An 18,980-nucleotide genomic window follows, 5' to 3' on the forward strand; every position below is an offset into this window, starting at 1 on the left:
CAAATTCCATAGATTCACCACCCTCTGACTAAAAAAATTTCTTCGCATTTCTGTTCTGAATGGGCACCCTTCAATCCTTAAGTCATGCCCTCTTGTACTAGACTCCCCCATCATGGGAAACAACTTTGCCACATCCACTCTGTCCATGCGTTTCAACATTCGAAATGTTTCTATGAGGTCTCCCCTCATTCTTCTAAACTCCAAGGAATACAGTCCAAGAGCAGACAAACGTTCCTCATATGTTAACCCTCTCATTCCCAGAATCATTCTAGTGAATCTTCTCTGAACCCTCTCCAACGTCAACACATCCTTTCTTAAATAAGGAGACCAAAACTGCCCACAGTACTCCAAGTGAGGTCTCACCAGTGCCTTATAGAGCCTCAACATCACATCCCTGCTCCTATACTCTATTCCTCTAGAAATGAATGCCAACATTGCATTCGCCTTCTTCACTACTGACTCAACCTGGAGGTTAACTTTAAGGGTATCCTGTACGAGGACTCCCAAGTCCCGTTGCATCTCAGAACTTTGAATTCTTTCCCCATTTAAATAATAGTCTGCCCGTTTATTTTTTCTGCCAAAGTGCATAACCATACACTTTCCAACATTGTACTTCATTTGCCACTTCTCTGCCCATTCTTCCAATCTATCCAAGTCTCTCTGCAGACTCTCCGTTTCCTCAGCACTACCAGCCCCTCCACCTATCTTCGTATCGTTAGCAAGCTTAGCCACAAAGCCATCTATTCCATAATCCAAATCGTTGATGTACAATGTAAAAAGGAGCGGCCCCAACACGGACCCCTGTGGAACACCACTGGTAACCGGCAGCCAACCAGAATAAGATCCCTTTATTCCCACTCTCTGTTTCCTGCCAATCAGCCAACACTCTATCCACATATGTAACTTTCCCGTAATTCCATGGGCTCTTATCTTGTTAAGTAGCCTCATGTGTGGCACCTTGTCAAAGGCCTTCTGAAAATCCAAATATACAACATCCACTGCATCTCCCTTGTCTAGCCTACTGGTAATTTCCTCAAAAAATTGTAATAGGTTTGATAGGCAGGATTTTCCTTTAAGGAACCCATGCTGAGTTCTGCCTATCTTGTCATATACCTCCAGGTACTCTGTAACCTCATCCTTGACAATCGACTGCAACAACTTCCCAACGACCGATGTCAAGCTAACAGGTCTATAATTTCCTTTTTGCTTTCTTTCCCCCTTCTTAAATAGCGAAGTGACACTTGCAATCCTCCAGTCCTCTGGAACCATGCCAGAACCTATTGACTTTTGAAAGATCATCGCTAATGCCTCCGCAATCTCCACAGCTACTTCCTTCAGAACACGCGGGTGCATTCCATCTGGTCCGGGACATTTATCTACCTTTGGTAGGTGGTCACACCGGGGCCACGGGAGGCAGACCAGTGGGTCACGGTTAGGAGGGGGAAGGGGAAGAGTCAGGTAATAGAGAGTACCCCGGTGGCTGTGCCCCTTGACAATAGGTACTCCTGTTTGAGTACTGTTGGGGGGGACAGCTTACCTGGGGGAAGTGACAGTGGCCGTGCCTCCGGCACAGAGTCCGGCCCTGTAGCTCAGAAGGGTAGGGAAAGGAAGAGGAGGGCAGTTGTAATAGGGGACTTGATAGTAAGGGGGTCGGATAGGCGATTCTATGGACGCAGTCCAGAGACCCGGATGGTAGTTTGCCTCCCTGGTGCCAGGGTCCGGGATATTTCTGATCGTGTCCAAGATATCCTGAAGTGGGAGGGTGAGGAGCCAGAGGTCATGGTACATATAGGTACCAATGACATAGGTAGGAAAAGGGAAGAGGTCCTGAAAGGAGAATATAGGGAGTTAGGAAGGGAGTTGAGAAAAAGGACCGCAAAGGTAGTAATCTCGGGATTACTGCCTGTGCCACACGACAGTGAGAGCAGGAATGCAATGAGATGGAGGATAAATGCGTGGCTGAGGGATTGGAGCAGGGGGCAGGGATTCAAGTTTTTGGATCATTGGGACCTCTTTTGGCGCAGGCATGACCTGTACAAAAAGGATGGGTTACACTTGAATCCTAGGGGGACCAATATCCTGGCAGGGAGATTAGTGAGGGCTACTGAGGTGACTTTAAACTAGAATGGTTGTGGGGTGGGAATCAAATTAAAAAGGCTAGGCGAGAGGAGGTTAGTTCACAACAGGGGGATGGGAACCAGTGCAGAGAGACAGAGGGGTGTAAAATGAGGGTAGAAGCAAAAAGTAGTAAGGTGAAAAGTAAAAGTGGCAGGCCGACAAATCCAGGGCAAGCATCAAAAAGGGCCACTTTTCAACATAATTGTATAAGGGCTAAGAGAGTTGTAAAAGCGCGCCTGAAGGCTTTGTGGGTCAATGCAAGGAGCATTCGTAACAAGGTGAATGAATTGAAAGTGCAGATTGTTATTAATGATTATGATATAGTTGGGATCACAGAGACATGGCTCCAGGGTGACCAAGGATGGGAGCTCAACATTCAGGGATATTCAATATTCAGGAGGGATAGACATGAAAGAAAAGGAGGTGGGGTGGCGTTGCTGGTTAGAGAGGAGATTAACGCAATAGAAAGGAAGGACATAAGCCGGGAAGATGTGGAATCGATATGGGTAGAGCTGCATTACACTAAGGGGCAGAAAACGCTGGTGGGAGTTGTGTACAGGCCACCTAACAGTAGTAGTGAGGTTGGGGATGGTATTAAAACAGGAAATTAGAAATGTGTGCAATAAAGGAACAGCAGTTATAATGGGTGACTTCAATCTACATGTAGATTGGGTGAACCAAATTGGTAAGGGTGCTGAGGAAGAGGATTTCTTGGAATGTATGCAGGATGGTTTTTTTGAACCAACATGTCGAGGAACCAACTAGAGAGCAGGCTGTTCTAGACTGGGTATTGAGCAATGAGGAAGGGTTAATTAGCAATCTTGTCATGAGAGGCCCCTTGGGTAAGAGTGACCATAATATGGTGGAATTCTTCATTAAGTGATTCTTCATTTAATTCTTCATTGAGTGACATAGTTAATTCAGAAACAAAGGTTCTGAACTTAAAGAAGGGTAACTTTGAATGTATGAGATGTGAATTAGCTAAGATAGACTGGCAAATGACACTTAAAGGGTTGACGGTGGATATGCAATGGCAAGCATTTAAAGATCGCATGGATGATCTACAACAATTGTTGATCCCAGTTTGGCAAAAGAATAAATCAAGGAAGGTAGTGCACCCGTGGCTGACAAGGGAAATTAGGGATAGTGTCAATTCCAAAGAAGAAGCATACAAATTAGCCAGAAAAAATGGCTCACCTGAGGACTGGGAGAAATTCAGAGTTCAGCAGAGGAGGACAAAGGGCTTAATTAGGAAGGGGAAAAAAGATCATGAGAGAAAACTGGCAGGGAACATAAAAACTGACTGTAAAAGCTTTTATAGATATGTGAAAAGAAAAAGATTGGTTAAGACAAATGTAGGTCCCCTACAGACAGAAACAGGTGAATTGATTATGGGGAGCAAGGACATGGCAGACCAATTGAATAATTACTTTGGTTCTGTCTTCACTAAGGAGGACATAAATAATCTTCTGGAAATAGTAGGGGACAGAGGGTCCAGTGAGATGGAGGAAATGAGGGAAATACATGTTAGTAGGGAAGTGGTGTTAGGTAAATTGAAGGGATTAAAGGCAGATAGATTCCCAGGGCCAGATGGTCTGCATCCCAGAGTGCTTAAGGAAGTAGCCCAAGAAATAGTGGGTGCATTAGTGATAATTTTTCAAAACTCTTTAGATTCTGGACGAGTTCCTGAGGATTGGAGGGTGGCTAATGTAACCCCACTTTTTAAAAAAGGAGGGAGAGAGAGAGAAACCAGGGAATTATAGACCGGTTAGCCTAACATTGGTGGTGGGGAAACTGCTAGAGTCAGTTATCAAAGATGTGATAACAGCACATTTGGAAAGCAGTGAAATCATCGGACAAAGTCAGCATGGATTTGTGAAAGGAAAATCATGTCTGACGAATCTCATAGAATTTTTTGAGGATGTAACTAGTAGAGTGGATAGGGGAGAACCAGTGGATGTGGTATATTTGGATTTTCAAAAGGCTTTTGACAAGGTTCCACACAGGAGATTAGTGTGCAAACTTAAAGCACACGATATTGGGGGTAAGGTATTGATGTGGATAGAGCATTGGTTGGCAGACAGGAAGCAAAGAGTGGGAATAAACGGGACCTTTTCAGAATGGCAAGCAGTGACTAGTGGGGTACCGCAAGGCTCAGTGCTGGGACCCCAGTTGTTTACAATATATATTAATGACTTGGATGAGGGAATTAAATGCAGCATCTCCAAGTTTGCGGATGACACGAAGCTGGGCGTCAGTGTTAGTTGTGAGGAGGATGCTAAGAGGATGCAGGGTGACTTGGATAGGTTAGGTGAGTGGGCAAATTCATGGCAGATGCAACTTAATGTGGATAAATGTGAAGTTATCCACTTTGGTGGCAAAAACAGGAAAACAGATTATTATCTGAATGGTGGCCAATTAGGAAAAGGAGAGGTGCAATGAGACCTGGGTGTCATTGTACACCAGTTATTGAAAGTGGGCATGCAGGTACAGCAGGCGGTGAAAAAGGCGAATGGTATGCTGGCATTTATAGCAAGAGGATTCGAGTACAGGAGCAGGGAGGTACTACTGCAGTTGTACAAGGCCTTGGTGAGACCACACCTGGGGTATTGTGTGCAGTTTTGGTCCCCTAATCTGAGGAAAGACATCCTTGCCATAGAGGGAGTACGAAGAAGGTTCACCAGATTGATTCCTGGGATGGCAGGACTTTCATATGATGAAAGACTGGATGAACTAGGCTTATACTCATTGGAATTCAGAAGATTGAGGGGGGATCTGATTGAAATGTATAAAGTCCTAAAGGAATTGGACAGGCTAGATGCAGGAAGATTGTTCCCGATGTTGGGAAGTCCAGAACGAGGGGTCACAGTTTGAGGATAAAGGGGAAGCCTTTTAGGACCGAGATTAGGAAAAACTTCTTCACACAGAGAGTGGTGATCTGTGGAATTCTCTGCCACAGGAAACAGTTGAGGCCAGTTCATTGGCTATATTTAAGAGGGAGTTAGATATGGCCCTTGTGGCTAAAGGGATCAGGGGGTATGGAGGGAAGGCTGGTGCAGGGTTCTGAGTTGGATGATCAGCCATGATCATACTGAATGGCGGTGCAGGCTCGAAGGGCCGAATGGCCTACTCCTGCACCTATTTTCTATGTTTCTATGTTTAGACTATTCAGCTTTCTGAGTACTTTCTCTTTCGTAATTGTGACTGCGCACACTTCTCTTCCCTGCCACCCTTGAGTGTCCGGTATACTGCTGATGTCTTCCTCAGTGAAGACGGATGCAAAATACTCGTTCAGTTCCTCTGCCTCATCTCCCATTACAATTTCTCCAGCATCATTTGCTGTCGGTCCTATATCTACTCTCACCTTTCTTTTACTCTTTATATACTTGAAAGAGCTTTTAGTATCCTCTTTGATATTGTTTGCTAGCTTCCTTTCATAGTTAATCTTTTCCCTCTTAATGACCTTCTTGGTTTCCTTTTGTAAGGTTTTAAAAACTTCCCAATCCTCTGCCTTCCCACTAATTTTTGCTTCCTTGTATGCCCTCTCCTTTGCTTTAACTTTGGCTTTGACTTCTCTTGTCAACCACGGTTGCATCCTTTTTCCACTCAAAAATTTCTTCTTTTTTGGAATATATGTTTTGCACCTTCCTCACTTCTTGCATAAACTCCAGCCACTGCTGCTCTGCTGTCTTTCCCGCCAGTGTCCCTTTCCAGTCAGCTTTGGCCAGTTCCTCTCTCATGCCACTGTAATTTCCTTTACTCCACTGAAATACCGACACATCAGATTTCGGCTTCTCTTTTTCTAATTTCGCAGTGAACTCAATCATGTTATGATCACTGCCTCCTAAGGGTTCCTTCACCTCAATCTCTCTAATCACCTCTGGTTCATTACACAATCACCAATCCAGTACAGCCGATCCCCTAGTGGGCTCAACAACAAGCTGTTCTAAAAAGCCATCTCGCAGACATCCTACAAATTCTCTCTAACGTTCCTGCCTAATGTTTTCATAATTTGCCCAGCTCCAGTTTAATGCTCTCCTACAAGGTCCATACTTATCCTTATCTAGAGCTATCTTGGAAATTAAGGAGTTGTGGTCACTGTTCCCTAACTGCTCACCCATTGTAAGGTCGGTCACTTGGTCAGGCTCATTACCCAACACCAGATCCAGTATTGCCCCTCCTCTTGTTGGACCATCTGCATATTGATTTAAGAAACCTTCCTGGTTGCACCTAACAAATTTTGCCCCATCTAAACCACTTCCTCTAAGAAGGTCCCAGTTTATATTAGGGAAGTTGAAGTCCCCCGTGACAACAACCCTATTGTTTTTGCACTTTTCCTTAATCTGCTTGCATATCTGTTCCTCAATGGTAAAGTACAACCCCAGCAGAATGATTGCAACCTTTCTCTGTTTGAGTTCTACTAATATGGCCTTAGTTCCATTATGCCCTTTCTGAGAGCAGCTGTGAGATTGTCGCTGATTTGTAGTGCAACTCTCTCTTCTGCTGTTTGACCTCCCTCTTAGAACATCAAAACCCAAGACATTAAACACCTATTAAGCTGTCCCTCTCTCAATCAAGTCTTTGAAATAGATACAACATCATAGTTCCATGTATTATCCATGCTCTAAGTTCATCGCCTCTACCCATAATACTCCTAGCATTAAAATGCACACATTTCAGACTATTCATCCTATTCTATTACTTTACTCCTTTCTGTTTTTACTGGCCCTGGCATCTAACTTTCTCTGCATCCCTCCACTTTCTCTGCATCCCTCCACTTTCTGACCTGTTCCTCAGAGTCCAATCCCCTGCCAAACTTGTTTAAAACCTCCCAAATAGCACTAGCAAACCTCCCAGCCAGGATATTGGGTTCCCTCCAGTTTAGGTGCAACTTTTTCCTTTTATACTGGTCATTCCTCCCCCCTGCACCAGTTCCTCAGCCACTCATTCATCTGAATTGTTATCCTATTCCTATCTTGATCAGTGTGTGGCACCAGGAATAATCCAGAGATTGCTACTTTGGAGGTCTTGCTCTTCAACCTTTCTCCTAACTCTCTATACTGTCTGTGCAAGAGCTCTTTTCTCTTTCTATCTATGTCATTTATGCCAGTGTGCACCATGACCTCTGGCTGCTTGTTCCACCCCCCCACCCCTGAGAATATTCTGCAGCCACTCCAAGACATCCTGGATCCTAGCATCTGGGAGGCAACACATCATCCTGGCTTTCTTGGACAGAACCTCTTTACTATTGAGTCTCCTATCACTATCACTTTACCTTTCCCTGCTGAGCCTCAGAGCTAGCATGGCTGCTGCTGCTGTGCGCTGATAGGTCATTTCCACCCCCCCGACCCCAGTAATTTCCAAAGGGTTATACTTGTTGCTGAGGGGAATGGTCACAGTGGAACCCTGCACTGACTGCTTACTCCTCTAACTTCTTCTGGTGGTCACCCATCTGCTTCCTGAAGCCTGCACTCTTAAGTGTGACCAATTCAATAAAAGTTTTATCTGTGAGGTTTTCAGCCTTCTAGATGGTCCTGCATACATTCAGCTCCAGCTTCAGTTCCTTGACCTTGTCAGTCAGGAGCTGAAGCTGGTGCACTTCTTGCAGATGTAGTCATCAGGAAGACTTATAGGTACCTTGTAATCCCACATCTCACAAGAAGAGCACTCCACAGTCTTAACCATTGCGCCTACACTGAACTAATGCCCAAGAATTTTCTGACCATTAACCAAAAGCTTACCTATTCTTACTGTGCCTTCCCTCAGAAATCTTTGCACTTACCTAGATTACTTACCCAGCCTCTTCTCATCTAACTTGTTATATCCTTTCTCCAATTTTGGCTCCAATTTCTCAAGCTGAAGTTGCACAGTCAAAACAAATGATAACAAGTGACTCAACACCCTTGGCCTCCACCTGTTCTCACTGAAGCCTGTTGAGTCAAAGCCTGACCACTGTAACACTAGCCCATTCCAACAGCAGCTGCTCTTACAATGGTCACCTGCCTTGTTTTTATTGACTCAAATAAAACTCACTCCTGATGAGACTTGTTCTTATAGAAAAGGCGCCTGCAATGCTGTCACTCTCTTACTCGCTACTTCAGAAAATATCTGATTTATGAAGGTCAATATGCAAAAAGCTTTCTTTACCACCTGCTTGCTTTCCTTTTCCTGGTCAAGCCAATGGATGTGGAGTAACTCAAGCAGATATAAATTTGGTTGTGGGCGTCAGTTGAGGTTTTAACTTGGGATAGATCAGGAAGGTGCAAACCAGTGTTTCCTTGCACTGGTCAAGAGAAATGTATATTAGATGATTGTAAATTCTGGGTAAGGACAAAGGTTGTGGACTCAGCCTTCTCCATCACAGGCACTTCCATGTCCAGCATTGAGGACATTTTCAAGAGATGATGCCACAAGGTGGCATCCATCACCAAGGACCCTCACCACCCAATACATACCCTCCTCTCCAAACTGCCATCAGGGAGAAGGTACAGGAGCCTGAAGACAAACCTCAGTGTTTTAAGAGCAACTTCTTCTCCTCTGCCATGAACCTATTATTATTCTATCTCATTATTCCCTTTCATTCTTACACTACTTATTTGATTTGTAATCTAAAATAACTTACGGAAAGATGTCTTTGCAGCAAAAACAACAAATGTCATGCCATATAAGATTCTGATTCTGAAGGTTGTAAATCATAATTAGAAACAGGATGTAAAGTGAGAATATGTAAATTAGGAATTGTAGGCTGACCTGGAAAATGTATAAAAGAAGTTTAAATTAGAATTACTTAAGAGCTGGGCCGGCTGGTGGCGCAACGACATCGGCGCCGGACCCGGGAGCGGAGTCCTAGTCGGATCCGCCCCCGAGCACGCTTTCCATCCGTGCCAGGTTGAGTGTCGAGACTGCAACTCGACCTTGTAAAACAAAGGGAAAATGCTGCAAAAATGTCTGTGTGGGGAGTGGCGCGCCACACAGTCTTTCTCTCTCTCATTCTGCGCCTTGGAAAAAGCCATAAAAAATACATCATCATGGACACACACACGGACGCACGCACAGACTCGCACGTACGCAGGCACACGCCAAAAAAATGTACTTAAGAGCTAAGCATTGTGGGAGAAATGGCACTTATTGCATGCTGTGAGGCTGAACACCAGTCATAGTCAATTCACTCACAGAAGTATGAAAGTATGGGCTTTTACTTAACATCTGTAAAACCAAAGTCATTTACCAACCTGCCCCACTGTACAACACTGCCCTCTGACCAGGAAGGTCCGGAGTGAGACCTTAGAAAATGGAGTTGTTTCTCATATCTTAAGAGCCAGTTCTCAGTGAGTGCAATTGTTGATTATGGCATTCAATATCACTTTCATGTCTGAAGAAAATATTTTGAAGATCAAGACCTCAAATTTGCCACAAAATCCACAATGCATTGCTCAGTACGGTTCATGCCTTCCTATACTCTTTTGAAGAATAATTTTCTTAAACCTGGTACCTCAAAGCACCAGAGAGATACCATAAATGCTGCCTTTGGAAAATCCTCCGAATACATTGAAGGATAAATGAACCAATGTAATTGTTCTCTCCCAGGCAAATACCTGCAACATTGAGGTCTCAGTCATCTCTAATAGGCAGGTCTTATCCCTGACATTAGAGTCCCAAAATAGACTGTCTGCTCTGGGCTCTGTCACAGGAAGAGATCATCACTTGACCAAAGTTTCAAAGATATTCTGAAAAAAAGGGTAACATCACCAATCTGGCACATGACCACTCAAAATGGAGAAGGAGTATTCAGAATTCCTTGAGAATTAGGTCATTGCCTGATTTTGATGGTGGGGACAGGTTGTATTCCCTTTTTTTAGAGAGAATAGGTCAGTATGTGCCATCCTGAGAAGTTAATAAATCTTTATTAAAGCATGTGGTGCATATCTAGCATATAATTGTCTCATCAGAAGCTATGGTGTCTACTTGAAGAAAATGTCTAATCTGGCTTCATGAAACCTGTCTCAAAATATCATTGCCTGAACATTATGATTAGATTCAGATTTAGATTTATTTATCACATCTACATCAAAACAGTGAAATGTGTCATTTGCATTAACAACCAATACGCCCAAGGACACGTGGGGGGTAATCCACACATTCTGGTGCCACCATAGCATGCCCACAATGCTTGGCAGGACACAAGCACCAGTGAAGCAATCGCTGTGCATCTCTCCCTCCCACTCATCCGCGCACATACCACTAACCCCATGACAAGCCATCTTCTTCGGCCTCCAGTGGACTTGTGGATTAGGTACTTCATTTCCAACAGCCATGTAATTGGCAGAGTAAATTATTGAAAGGTCTAGATAGAATGGACATGGTAAAGATGTTTCCAATAGTAGGAGAATCTAGGACCAGAGTGCACAGCCTCAGAAAAGAAGGACATTGCTTTAGAACAGAGATGAAGAGGAATTTCTTTAGCCAAAGAAATCTGTGGAATTGATTGCTACTGACAGCTATAGAGGCAAAGTAATTGGGTGCCAGAATTGAATCCAAACTCCGAAACTCCCCAGGATGCATTGTACTGGCATTGGGTTAACGACATTAAGTGAAGGTTGATGAGTTCTTGATTGGTAAGGGTGTCAAAGGCCACAGGGAGAAGACAAGAGAGTGGGGTTAAGAGGGAAAATCAATCAACCGTGATCAAATGGCAGAGCACACTCAATGGGCTGAATGATCTAATTTATCTAATGATCTAATGATCTATCTCTTTTATGATCAGCGGATCAATGGGCCTATTTCTCTGATGTATCTCTATGAGTCTGTGACCATAAGTAATACAGCAGAAACAGGCCCTTGGACCCATAGAGTTTGCACCAACTAACTGCCATCCATTTATAGTTACCTTGTATTTAAAAATTAATAATAGAAAGAGAAAAGTATTTTTAAAAATTCAGCACTGACGTCTTCAGGCTATTGAAACAGTCCAAGAGATTAAATGTTCCTTACGTTTAAATACTGATTTTGCATCAGTATTTACTCAGGAAACTGGCATAGTGTATATGGAAGGAAGGGAAACAAGCAGGAGTGTCAAGGAACATATAGAGATTAAAGAGGAGGAGGTGCTTGCTGCCTTACAGCGAATAAAGGTAGATAAATCCCCCGGGCCTGACAGGATATTTCCTCAGACATTGAGAGAGACTAGTGTAGAAATTGCAGGGGCCCTGGCAGAAATATTTAAAATGTCCTTAGCCATGGGTGTAGTGCCGGAGGATTGGAGGGTAGCTCATGTTGTTCCATTGTTTAAAAAAGGCTCCAAAAGTAAACCAGGTAGTTCCAGGCTGGTGAGCCTGACATCAGTAGTAGGTAAATTATTGGAAGATGTTCTGAGAGATCGGATATACAAGTATTTGGACAGCCAAGGGCTGATTAAGGATAGTCAGCATGGCTTTGTGTGTGGTAGATCGTGTTTAAGGAATGTTGTAGAGTTTTTTGAGGAGGTTACCCAGAAAGTAGATGAAGGAAAGGCTGTGGATGTTTTCTACATGGACTTTAGTAAGGCCTTTGACAAGGTCCCACATGGGAGGTTAGTTCAGAAGGTTCAGCTACTAGGTATCCATGGAGAGGTTGTAAACTGGATTCGAAATTGGCTGTGTGGGAGAAGACAGAGTCGTAGTGGATGAGTGCTTATCAAACTGGAGGCCTGTGACTAGTGGTGTGCCTCAAGGATCTGTGCTGGGACTATTGTTGTTTGTTGTCTATATCAATGACCTAGATAATAATGTGGTAAATTGGATCAGCAAGTTTGCTGATGATACTAAGATTGGAGGTGTTGTGGACGGTGAGGAAGGCTTTCAAAGCTTGCAGAGGGATCTGGACCAACTGGAAAAATGGGCCAGAAAATGGCAGATGGAATTTAATGCAGATCAGTGTGAGGTGTTGCATTTTGGAAGGACAAATCAAGGTAGGACATACACAGTAAATGCTAGGGCACTGAGGAGTGTGGGGGAACAAAGGGATCAGGAAGTTCAGATACATAATTCCCTGAAAGTGGCATCACAAGTAGACAGGGTTGTAAAGAAGGCTTTTGGCATCCTGGCATTCATAAATCAAAGTATTGAGTATAGGAGTTGGGATGTTATGGTGAGGTTGTATAAGACATTGGTGAGGCCAAATTTGGAGTATTATATGCAGTTCTGGTCACTTAACTATAGGAAGGATATCAGTAAGATTGAAAGGGTGCAGAGAAGATTTACTAGAATGTTGCCGGGTCTTCAGGAGTTGAGTTACAGGGGAAGATTGAACAGGTTAGGATTTTATTCCTTGGAGCGTAGAAGAATGAGGGGGGATTTGATAGAGGTTTATAAGATTATGAGGGGAATAGACAGAGTAAATGCGAGTAGGGTCTTTCCACTTAGATTAGGAGAGATAAATACAAGAGGACATGGCTTTAGGGTGAAAGGAGAAAGGTTTAGGGGGAACTTCTTCACTCAGAGAGTGGTGGGAGGGTGGAACAAGCTGCCATCTGACGTGGTAAATGCGCGCTCACTCTTAAGTTTTGAGAATAAATTGGATAGGTAAATGGATGGGAGAGGTCTGGAGGGTTATGGACTGGGTGTGGGTCAATGGGACTAGCGGAATAAAGTTTCAGCACAGACTAGAAGGGCCAAATGGCCTGTTTTCTGTGCTGTAGTGCTCTATGGTTCTATGGTTCTCTGTTTGATGTAATGTGTTTGGAAGTGTGCAAAGGGCAACAGGTACATAATTATTAAGTCTGTTACGGATGTGTGCATGTGCATGCAGGTGGGTATTCAACATACCTTGTAAAAGTAGGTGAATTTAAATTCCCACATATGCCCCTGGATTTAATACTTCCTTGCAGACAGAGAGCCAGCAACCTTCAAAGCAGCTGCCATCATAATTGAGGGGCTCATTTCTCTTGAGGAAAATAACTATCAAACGTCTGGTGTGCTCCTACCTACAGAGTTTAGCGCATCACCCTGATGTTTAACAGTCTGCTGGACAGGAACGGGCCTCTGTACAGGTTACAAATGCCTGGTCTATGGCCACCCCATGAATGAGCTACCATTATATATCTGGTTCCTTCTCTCTCTCCGCTTTCAGTAATTATTCTTTGTTATTAATCTTATGCGCCTTTGATGCCATTGATCAAAAATAAAATCCAATGTGTTGGTATTTCCGTGGAATAAAGGAAATTGCAATGGTATGAGAGGGGAACTGGCTGAATTTGACTGGAAAGGGACATTTGCAGGAAGGACAGCAGTGCAGCAATGGCTGGAGTTTCTGCGGAAAATGAGGGAAGTGCAAGACAGCTATATTCCAAATAAGAAGAAATTTTCAAAGGGAAGAAGGACACTATCATTGCTGACAAGTGAAGTCAGAGCCAAAGTAAAAGCAAACAAGAGGGCATATAAGGAAACCAGAGCTAGTGGGAAGGTAGAGGATTGGGAAGCTTTTAAGAAGTTGCAGAAGGAAACTAAGAAGGTCATTAGAAACACACATCAAAGTTGCTGGTGAACGCAGCAGGCCAGGCAGCATCTCTAGGAAAAGGTGCAGTCGACGTTTCAGGCCGAGACCCTTCGTCAGGACTAACTGAAAGAAGAGTGAGTAAGAGATTTGAAAGTGGGAGGGGGAGGGGGAGATCCAAAATGATAGGAGAAGACAGGAGGGGGAGGGATGGAGCCAAGAGCTGGACAGGTGATTGGCAAAAGGGATACGGGAGGATCATGGGACAGGAGGTCCGGGAAGAAAGACGGGGGGGGGGAACCCAGAAGATGGGCAAGGGGTATATTCAGAGGGACAGAGGGAGAAAAAGGAGAGTGAGAGAAAGAATGTGTGTATAAAAATAAGTAACGGATAGGGTACGAGGGGGAGGTGGGACATTAGCGGAAGTTAGAGAAGTCAATGTTCATGCCATCAGGTTGGAGGCTACCCAGACGGAATATAAGGTGTTGTTCCTCCAACCTGAGTGTGGCTTCATCTTTACAGTAGAGGAGGCCGTGGATAGACATGTCAGAATGGGAATGGGATGTGGAATTAAAATGTGTGGCCACTGGGAGATCCTACTTTCTCTGGTGGACAGAGCGTAGGTGTTCAGCAAAGCGGTCTCCCAGTCTGTGTCGGGTCTCACCAATATATAAAAGGCCACATCGGGAGCACCAGACACAGTTTATCACCCCAGCCGACTCACAGGTGAAGTGTCGCCTCACCTGGAAGGACTGTTTGGGGCCCTGAATGGTGGTAAGGGAGGAAGTGTAAGGGCATGTGTAGCACTTGTTCCGCTTACATGGATAAGTACCAGGAGGGAGATCAGTGGGGAGGGATGGGGGGGACGAATGGACAAGGGAGTCATGTAGGGAGCGATCCCTGTGGAAAGTAGAGAGGTGGGGAGGGAAAGATGTGCTTAGTGGTGGGATCCCGTTGGAGGTGGCGGAAGTTACGGAGAATAATATGTTGGACCCGGAGGCTGGTGGGGTGGTAGGTGAGGACCAGGGGAACCGTATTCCTAGTGGGGTAGCGGGAGGATGGAGTGAGAGCAGATGTATGTGAAATGTGGGAGATGCGTTTAAGAGCAGAGTTGATAGTGGAGGAAGGGAAGTCCCTTTCTTTAAAAAAGGAGAACATCTCCCTCGTCCTGTTGTTTGTGTTTTTAAAGGTCATTAGAAAGATGAATTATGAAAGGAAGCTGGCAAGTAATATCAAAGAAGATACTAAAAGCGTTTTAAGTATATAAAGGGTAAAAGAGAGTCGAGGGTAGATATAGAACCAATAGAAAATGACGCTGGAGATATTGTTATCAGAGATGGCAGAGGAACTGAATGCGAATTTTGCATCAGTCTTCACAGTGGAAGACATCTGTAGTATACCAGACATCCAAGAGTGTCGGGGAAGTGAAGTTTGTGCAGTGAAAATTATGACTGAGAAGGTGCTCAGGAAACTTAATGGTCTGAGGCTGAATAAATCTCCTGGACCTGATGGAATGCACCTTAGGGTTCTGAAGGAAGTAGCTGGAGAGATTGTGGAGGCATTAACGATGATCTTTCAAGAATCGATAGATTCTGGCATTGTACCAGATGACTGGAAAATTGCAAATGATACTCCGCTATTTACGAAGGGCGGAAGGCAGCAGAAAAGAAACTATAGACCTGTTAGCCTGACATCAGTGATTGGGAAGTTGTTGGAATCGATTGTTAGGGATGAGATTACAGAGCACCTGGAGGCACATGACAAGATAGGCCAAAGCCAGCATGGTTTCCTGAAAGGAAAATCCTGCCTGACAAACCTACTGCAATTCTTTGAGGAAATTAGAAGCAGGATAGACAAAGGAGATGCAGTAGACGTGGTGCACTTGGATCAGAAGGCCTTTGACAAGGTGCCGCACATGAGGCTGCTTAGCAAGATAAGAGCTCATGGAATTACAGAGAAGTTACTAGCATAGGTGGAGCGTTGTATGGTCGGCAGAAAACAGAGAGTGGGAATAAAGGGATCCTATTCGGGCTGGCTGTTGGTTACCAGTGGAGTTCCACAGGGGCTGGTGTCGGGACCGCTGCTTTTTACGATGTATGTCAATGATTTGACTACGGTATTAATGGATTTGTGGCTGAATGTGCCAATGATACAAAGATAGGTGGAGGAGCGGATAGTGTGGAGTAAACAGAGAGCCTGCAGAGAGACTTAGATAGTTTAGGAGAATGGGCAAAGAAGTGGCAAATGAAATACAATGTTGGAAAGAGTATGGTCATGAACATTGGTGGAAGAAATAAATGGGCAGACTATTATTTAGATGGGGAGAGAATTCAAAATGCAGAGATGCAAAGGGACTTGGGAGTCCTTGTGCAAGATACCTTAAAGTTTAACTTCCAGGTTGATTCCGTTGTGAAAAAGGCAAATGCAATGTTGGCATTCATTTCTAGAGATACAGAATTTAATAGCAGGGATGTGACGTTGAGGCTCTATCAGGTACTTGTGAGACCACATTTGGAGTATTGTGTACAGTTTTGGGCTCCTTATTTTAGAAAGGATGTACTGACATTGTGGAGAGGGTTCAGAGGAGATTCACAAGAATGATTCCAGGAATGAAAGGGTTACCTTATGAGGAACATCTGGCAGCTCTTGGGCTGCATTCCCTGGAGTTCAGGAGAATGAGTGGGGATATCATAGAAACATTCCGAATGTTAAAAGGCCGGAACAGATTAGATATGACAAAGTGATTTCCCATGGTAGGGGAGTCCAGGACAAGAGGACATGACTTCAGGATTGAAGGACATCCATTTGAAACAGAGATGCAGAGAAATTACTTTAGTCAGAGTGTGGTAAATCTGTGGAATTTGCTGCCACGAGCGACTGGGGAGGCCATGTTAATGGGTGTATTTAAGGCAGAGATAGATAGGTTCTTGATCAGCCAGGGCATCAAAGGGTGAAGGCTGGGGAGTATGGATGACTGGAAGAATTGGATCAGCCCATGATTGAATGGCGGAGCAAACTCAATTGGCCGAATGGCCTACCTCTGCTCCTATATCGTATGATACAGTGTAAGTGCAGTTATTATATGGAGTGATTTTTGTGTGTTTTTCAGCTTATGAGCAAAAAAAAACCTTGTTTATTACCTGGAGACAGACTGTATGGGAAAATTCTGAAGAATCTTTAACTATTATTAACTGGGACAGCACAGTAGCGTAGCAGCTGTTACAGCGCCAGCAACCTGGTTTCAATTCCTGTTGCTCTCTGTAAGGAGTTTGTACGTGCTGTCCATGACCACATGGGTTTCCTTGGGGTGCTCAGGGTTCCTCCTACATTCCAAAGACATACATAGGGTTAATGAGTTGTGGGCATGCTATGTTGGCAACAGAAACATGGAGACATTTACGGGTTGCCCCGCACAATCCTCGCTGATTTGATGCAAATGATGCAGTTCACTATATGATTTGATGTACATGTGATAAATAATGCTAACCTTTTAAAAGATCTTTAATCTATTTTTAGAACCCTATCAACATTTAAGTTGCTCAAAACTATATGGTCTAAGGTTCTTGAGACTTTCTGAGTGGCTGAGCATAATTAAGCAAATCCTCCAAATGCAATAAAATTGAGTTTTGCATGAACAAGTGGGTTGCTGCCCTGTCATTTATTTATCTTCGTATTGCAGGGACCATGGGATGCTCAGCATATTCCAACCCTATTTTCTGCTTACTGTGGACTGTTGGTTGCTTGTTCCTATCACCTCAGCAGACAAAGCAGCGAGCCAGCAGTGTTGGTGTAAGTAATTTTAATCAGAAATCTCACAATCAAAGTAGGTCGATTTGAATTACTCCTTTGATCACATCAAGTTCGTTTGCAGGTATAAACTGGAAGTAATTAAAATGTGGAGTAGGCATATCTGTAATTGAGAAGAGTTGCTCTGCTCTGAATACCTTCGCCAACAGAGTCCATATTTTTTTAACTATAACCACGGAGATTCCATAAGGGCAGATATTGATGATTTTATTATTTTTAGTGCAATGAATAACTGTCTGAATAATTTTTCATATATTACTGATAGTATAATGTTGTTAATTGCCACTGAAAGCTACACTAAACAATGGAGGTTAAAACAAGAGAGGAACATAGTGTGGTGACATTGAAGGCTTCTGTTAATTATGTGCCTGAGGCTAGGTACTCTATTTTGAAGTTGAAGACAGTATAAATAACCAAAAATTAATGAATATGGCTTTTAACAACTGAGGTTCTGGCCTTCAAAATGCCATTGAAATATTTTGTAGTTAATAGAACACATACTCTCTCAAGTAGTTGAAGCAGAAGCTGGGCATTCAGCCCTTTGTATGGTTTCTACTATTCAATAAGATCATGGCTGATATTTCACCTTAGTGCCATTTTTCCCTTCGAACCCCTTATTCTGTGATGTCTTAAATATCTAAAAATCTATCAATTTCTGTTGCAAATGTACTGGATAAATGTCCTCCAAGTGAGCAGTGATTTTTGTGTAAAGACACTCCGGCATTTATGGACACCAACACTTTTTAATATCTCAGCATTTACAAAATACTCCACATTTCTAGTTTATGTACATAGGTGGATGACTTCACGTTTATGCTTTCATAATGCTTTACAGCAGTCAGCTGTAAGATCAGGGTCCAAGTCCTGCCACTGTCTATAATGAATTTGTACATTCTCCCCATGACCACACGGGTGTCCTCTGGGTGCTCCAGTTTCCTCCCACATTTGAAAGATATATGGGCTTGCGTTAGTGAATTGTGTGTATACTGTACTGGTGTCAGTAAACTGCCCCCTGCACAATCTTCATTGATTTGATGCAAAACAACTCATTTCATTGTTATGTAAATATGATAAATAAAGCTCATCTTTATCTTTAAATAAATTTGGCAAATAAAGCTAAACTTCAAAAAAATATATATTTTTTAAAAAGTCAGTTCAATTATTCAGAAAGCATCACACCTACCCATGACTCGCAGATAGCTTTTCCAGCAAATAAGCCACTTTCCCCAACTTAAAGCTTCGTAAGATCTTGTTCTCTAAGCATCATTCTCATTGTCTTTGCCATTGCTTGGTTTCACTGCACAAAGGTTTTCTGTCACTCCCACACTTCATATTCTTGCTCTACCCATTCTTTACTGTCCTTGGTACCTTCTAACTGCTATGCAACTTCTGTTCTTTCTTTCTTTTCCAATATTTTTATTAATTTCTTACATAATAGAATGCAGAGTACAGAAGAATATATAATATATATCGATTATAATATAATGAAATCACAGATAAGGTGTAATTACCCCATATCCATATAAAATTAAATTTAAACATAATATTGAAAAGAGATAATTATATTATTACAAAATAACTCTAAA

At 43.2% G+C, this 18,980-nt stretch overlaps 2 protein-coding genes across 4 annotated transcripts in view; one reads left to right on the forward strand and one right to left on the reverse strand.

Moving 5' to 3' along the window:
* LOC134357299 (uncharacterized) overlaps positions 1-18,980 on the reverse strand; it is a 185,980-nt gene that overhangs the window by 149,263 nt on the left and 17,737 nt on the right. The gene's annotated exons all lie outside the window — the stretch shown is intronic.
* The window catches only part of LOC134341494 (pecanex-like protein 1), a 275,158-nt gene that overhangs the window by 112,921 nt on the left and 143,257 nt on the right, over positions 1-18,980 (forward strand). For all 3 annotated transcript variants that reach the window (XM_063039370.1, XM_063039362.1, XM_063039377.1), the window contains one exon: positions 17,267-17,376. In XM_063039370.1, coding sequence (XP_062895440.1) covers positions 17,267-17,376 — 110 coding nt within the window. The remainder of the gene's footprint in view (positions 1-17,266; positions 17,377-18,980) is intronic.

This window comes from Mobula hypostoma, chromosome 2 (genome assembly GCF_963921235.1).
Source record: "Mobula hypostoma chromosome 2, sMobHyp1.1, whole genome shotgun sequence".
NCBI lineage: Eukaryota > Metazoa > Chordata > Chondrichthyes > Myliobatiformes > Myliobatidae > Mobula > Mobula hypostoma.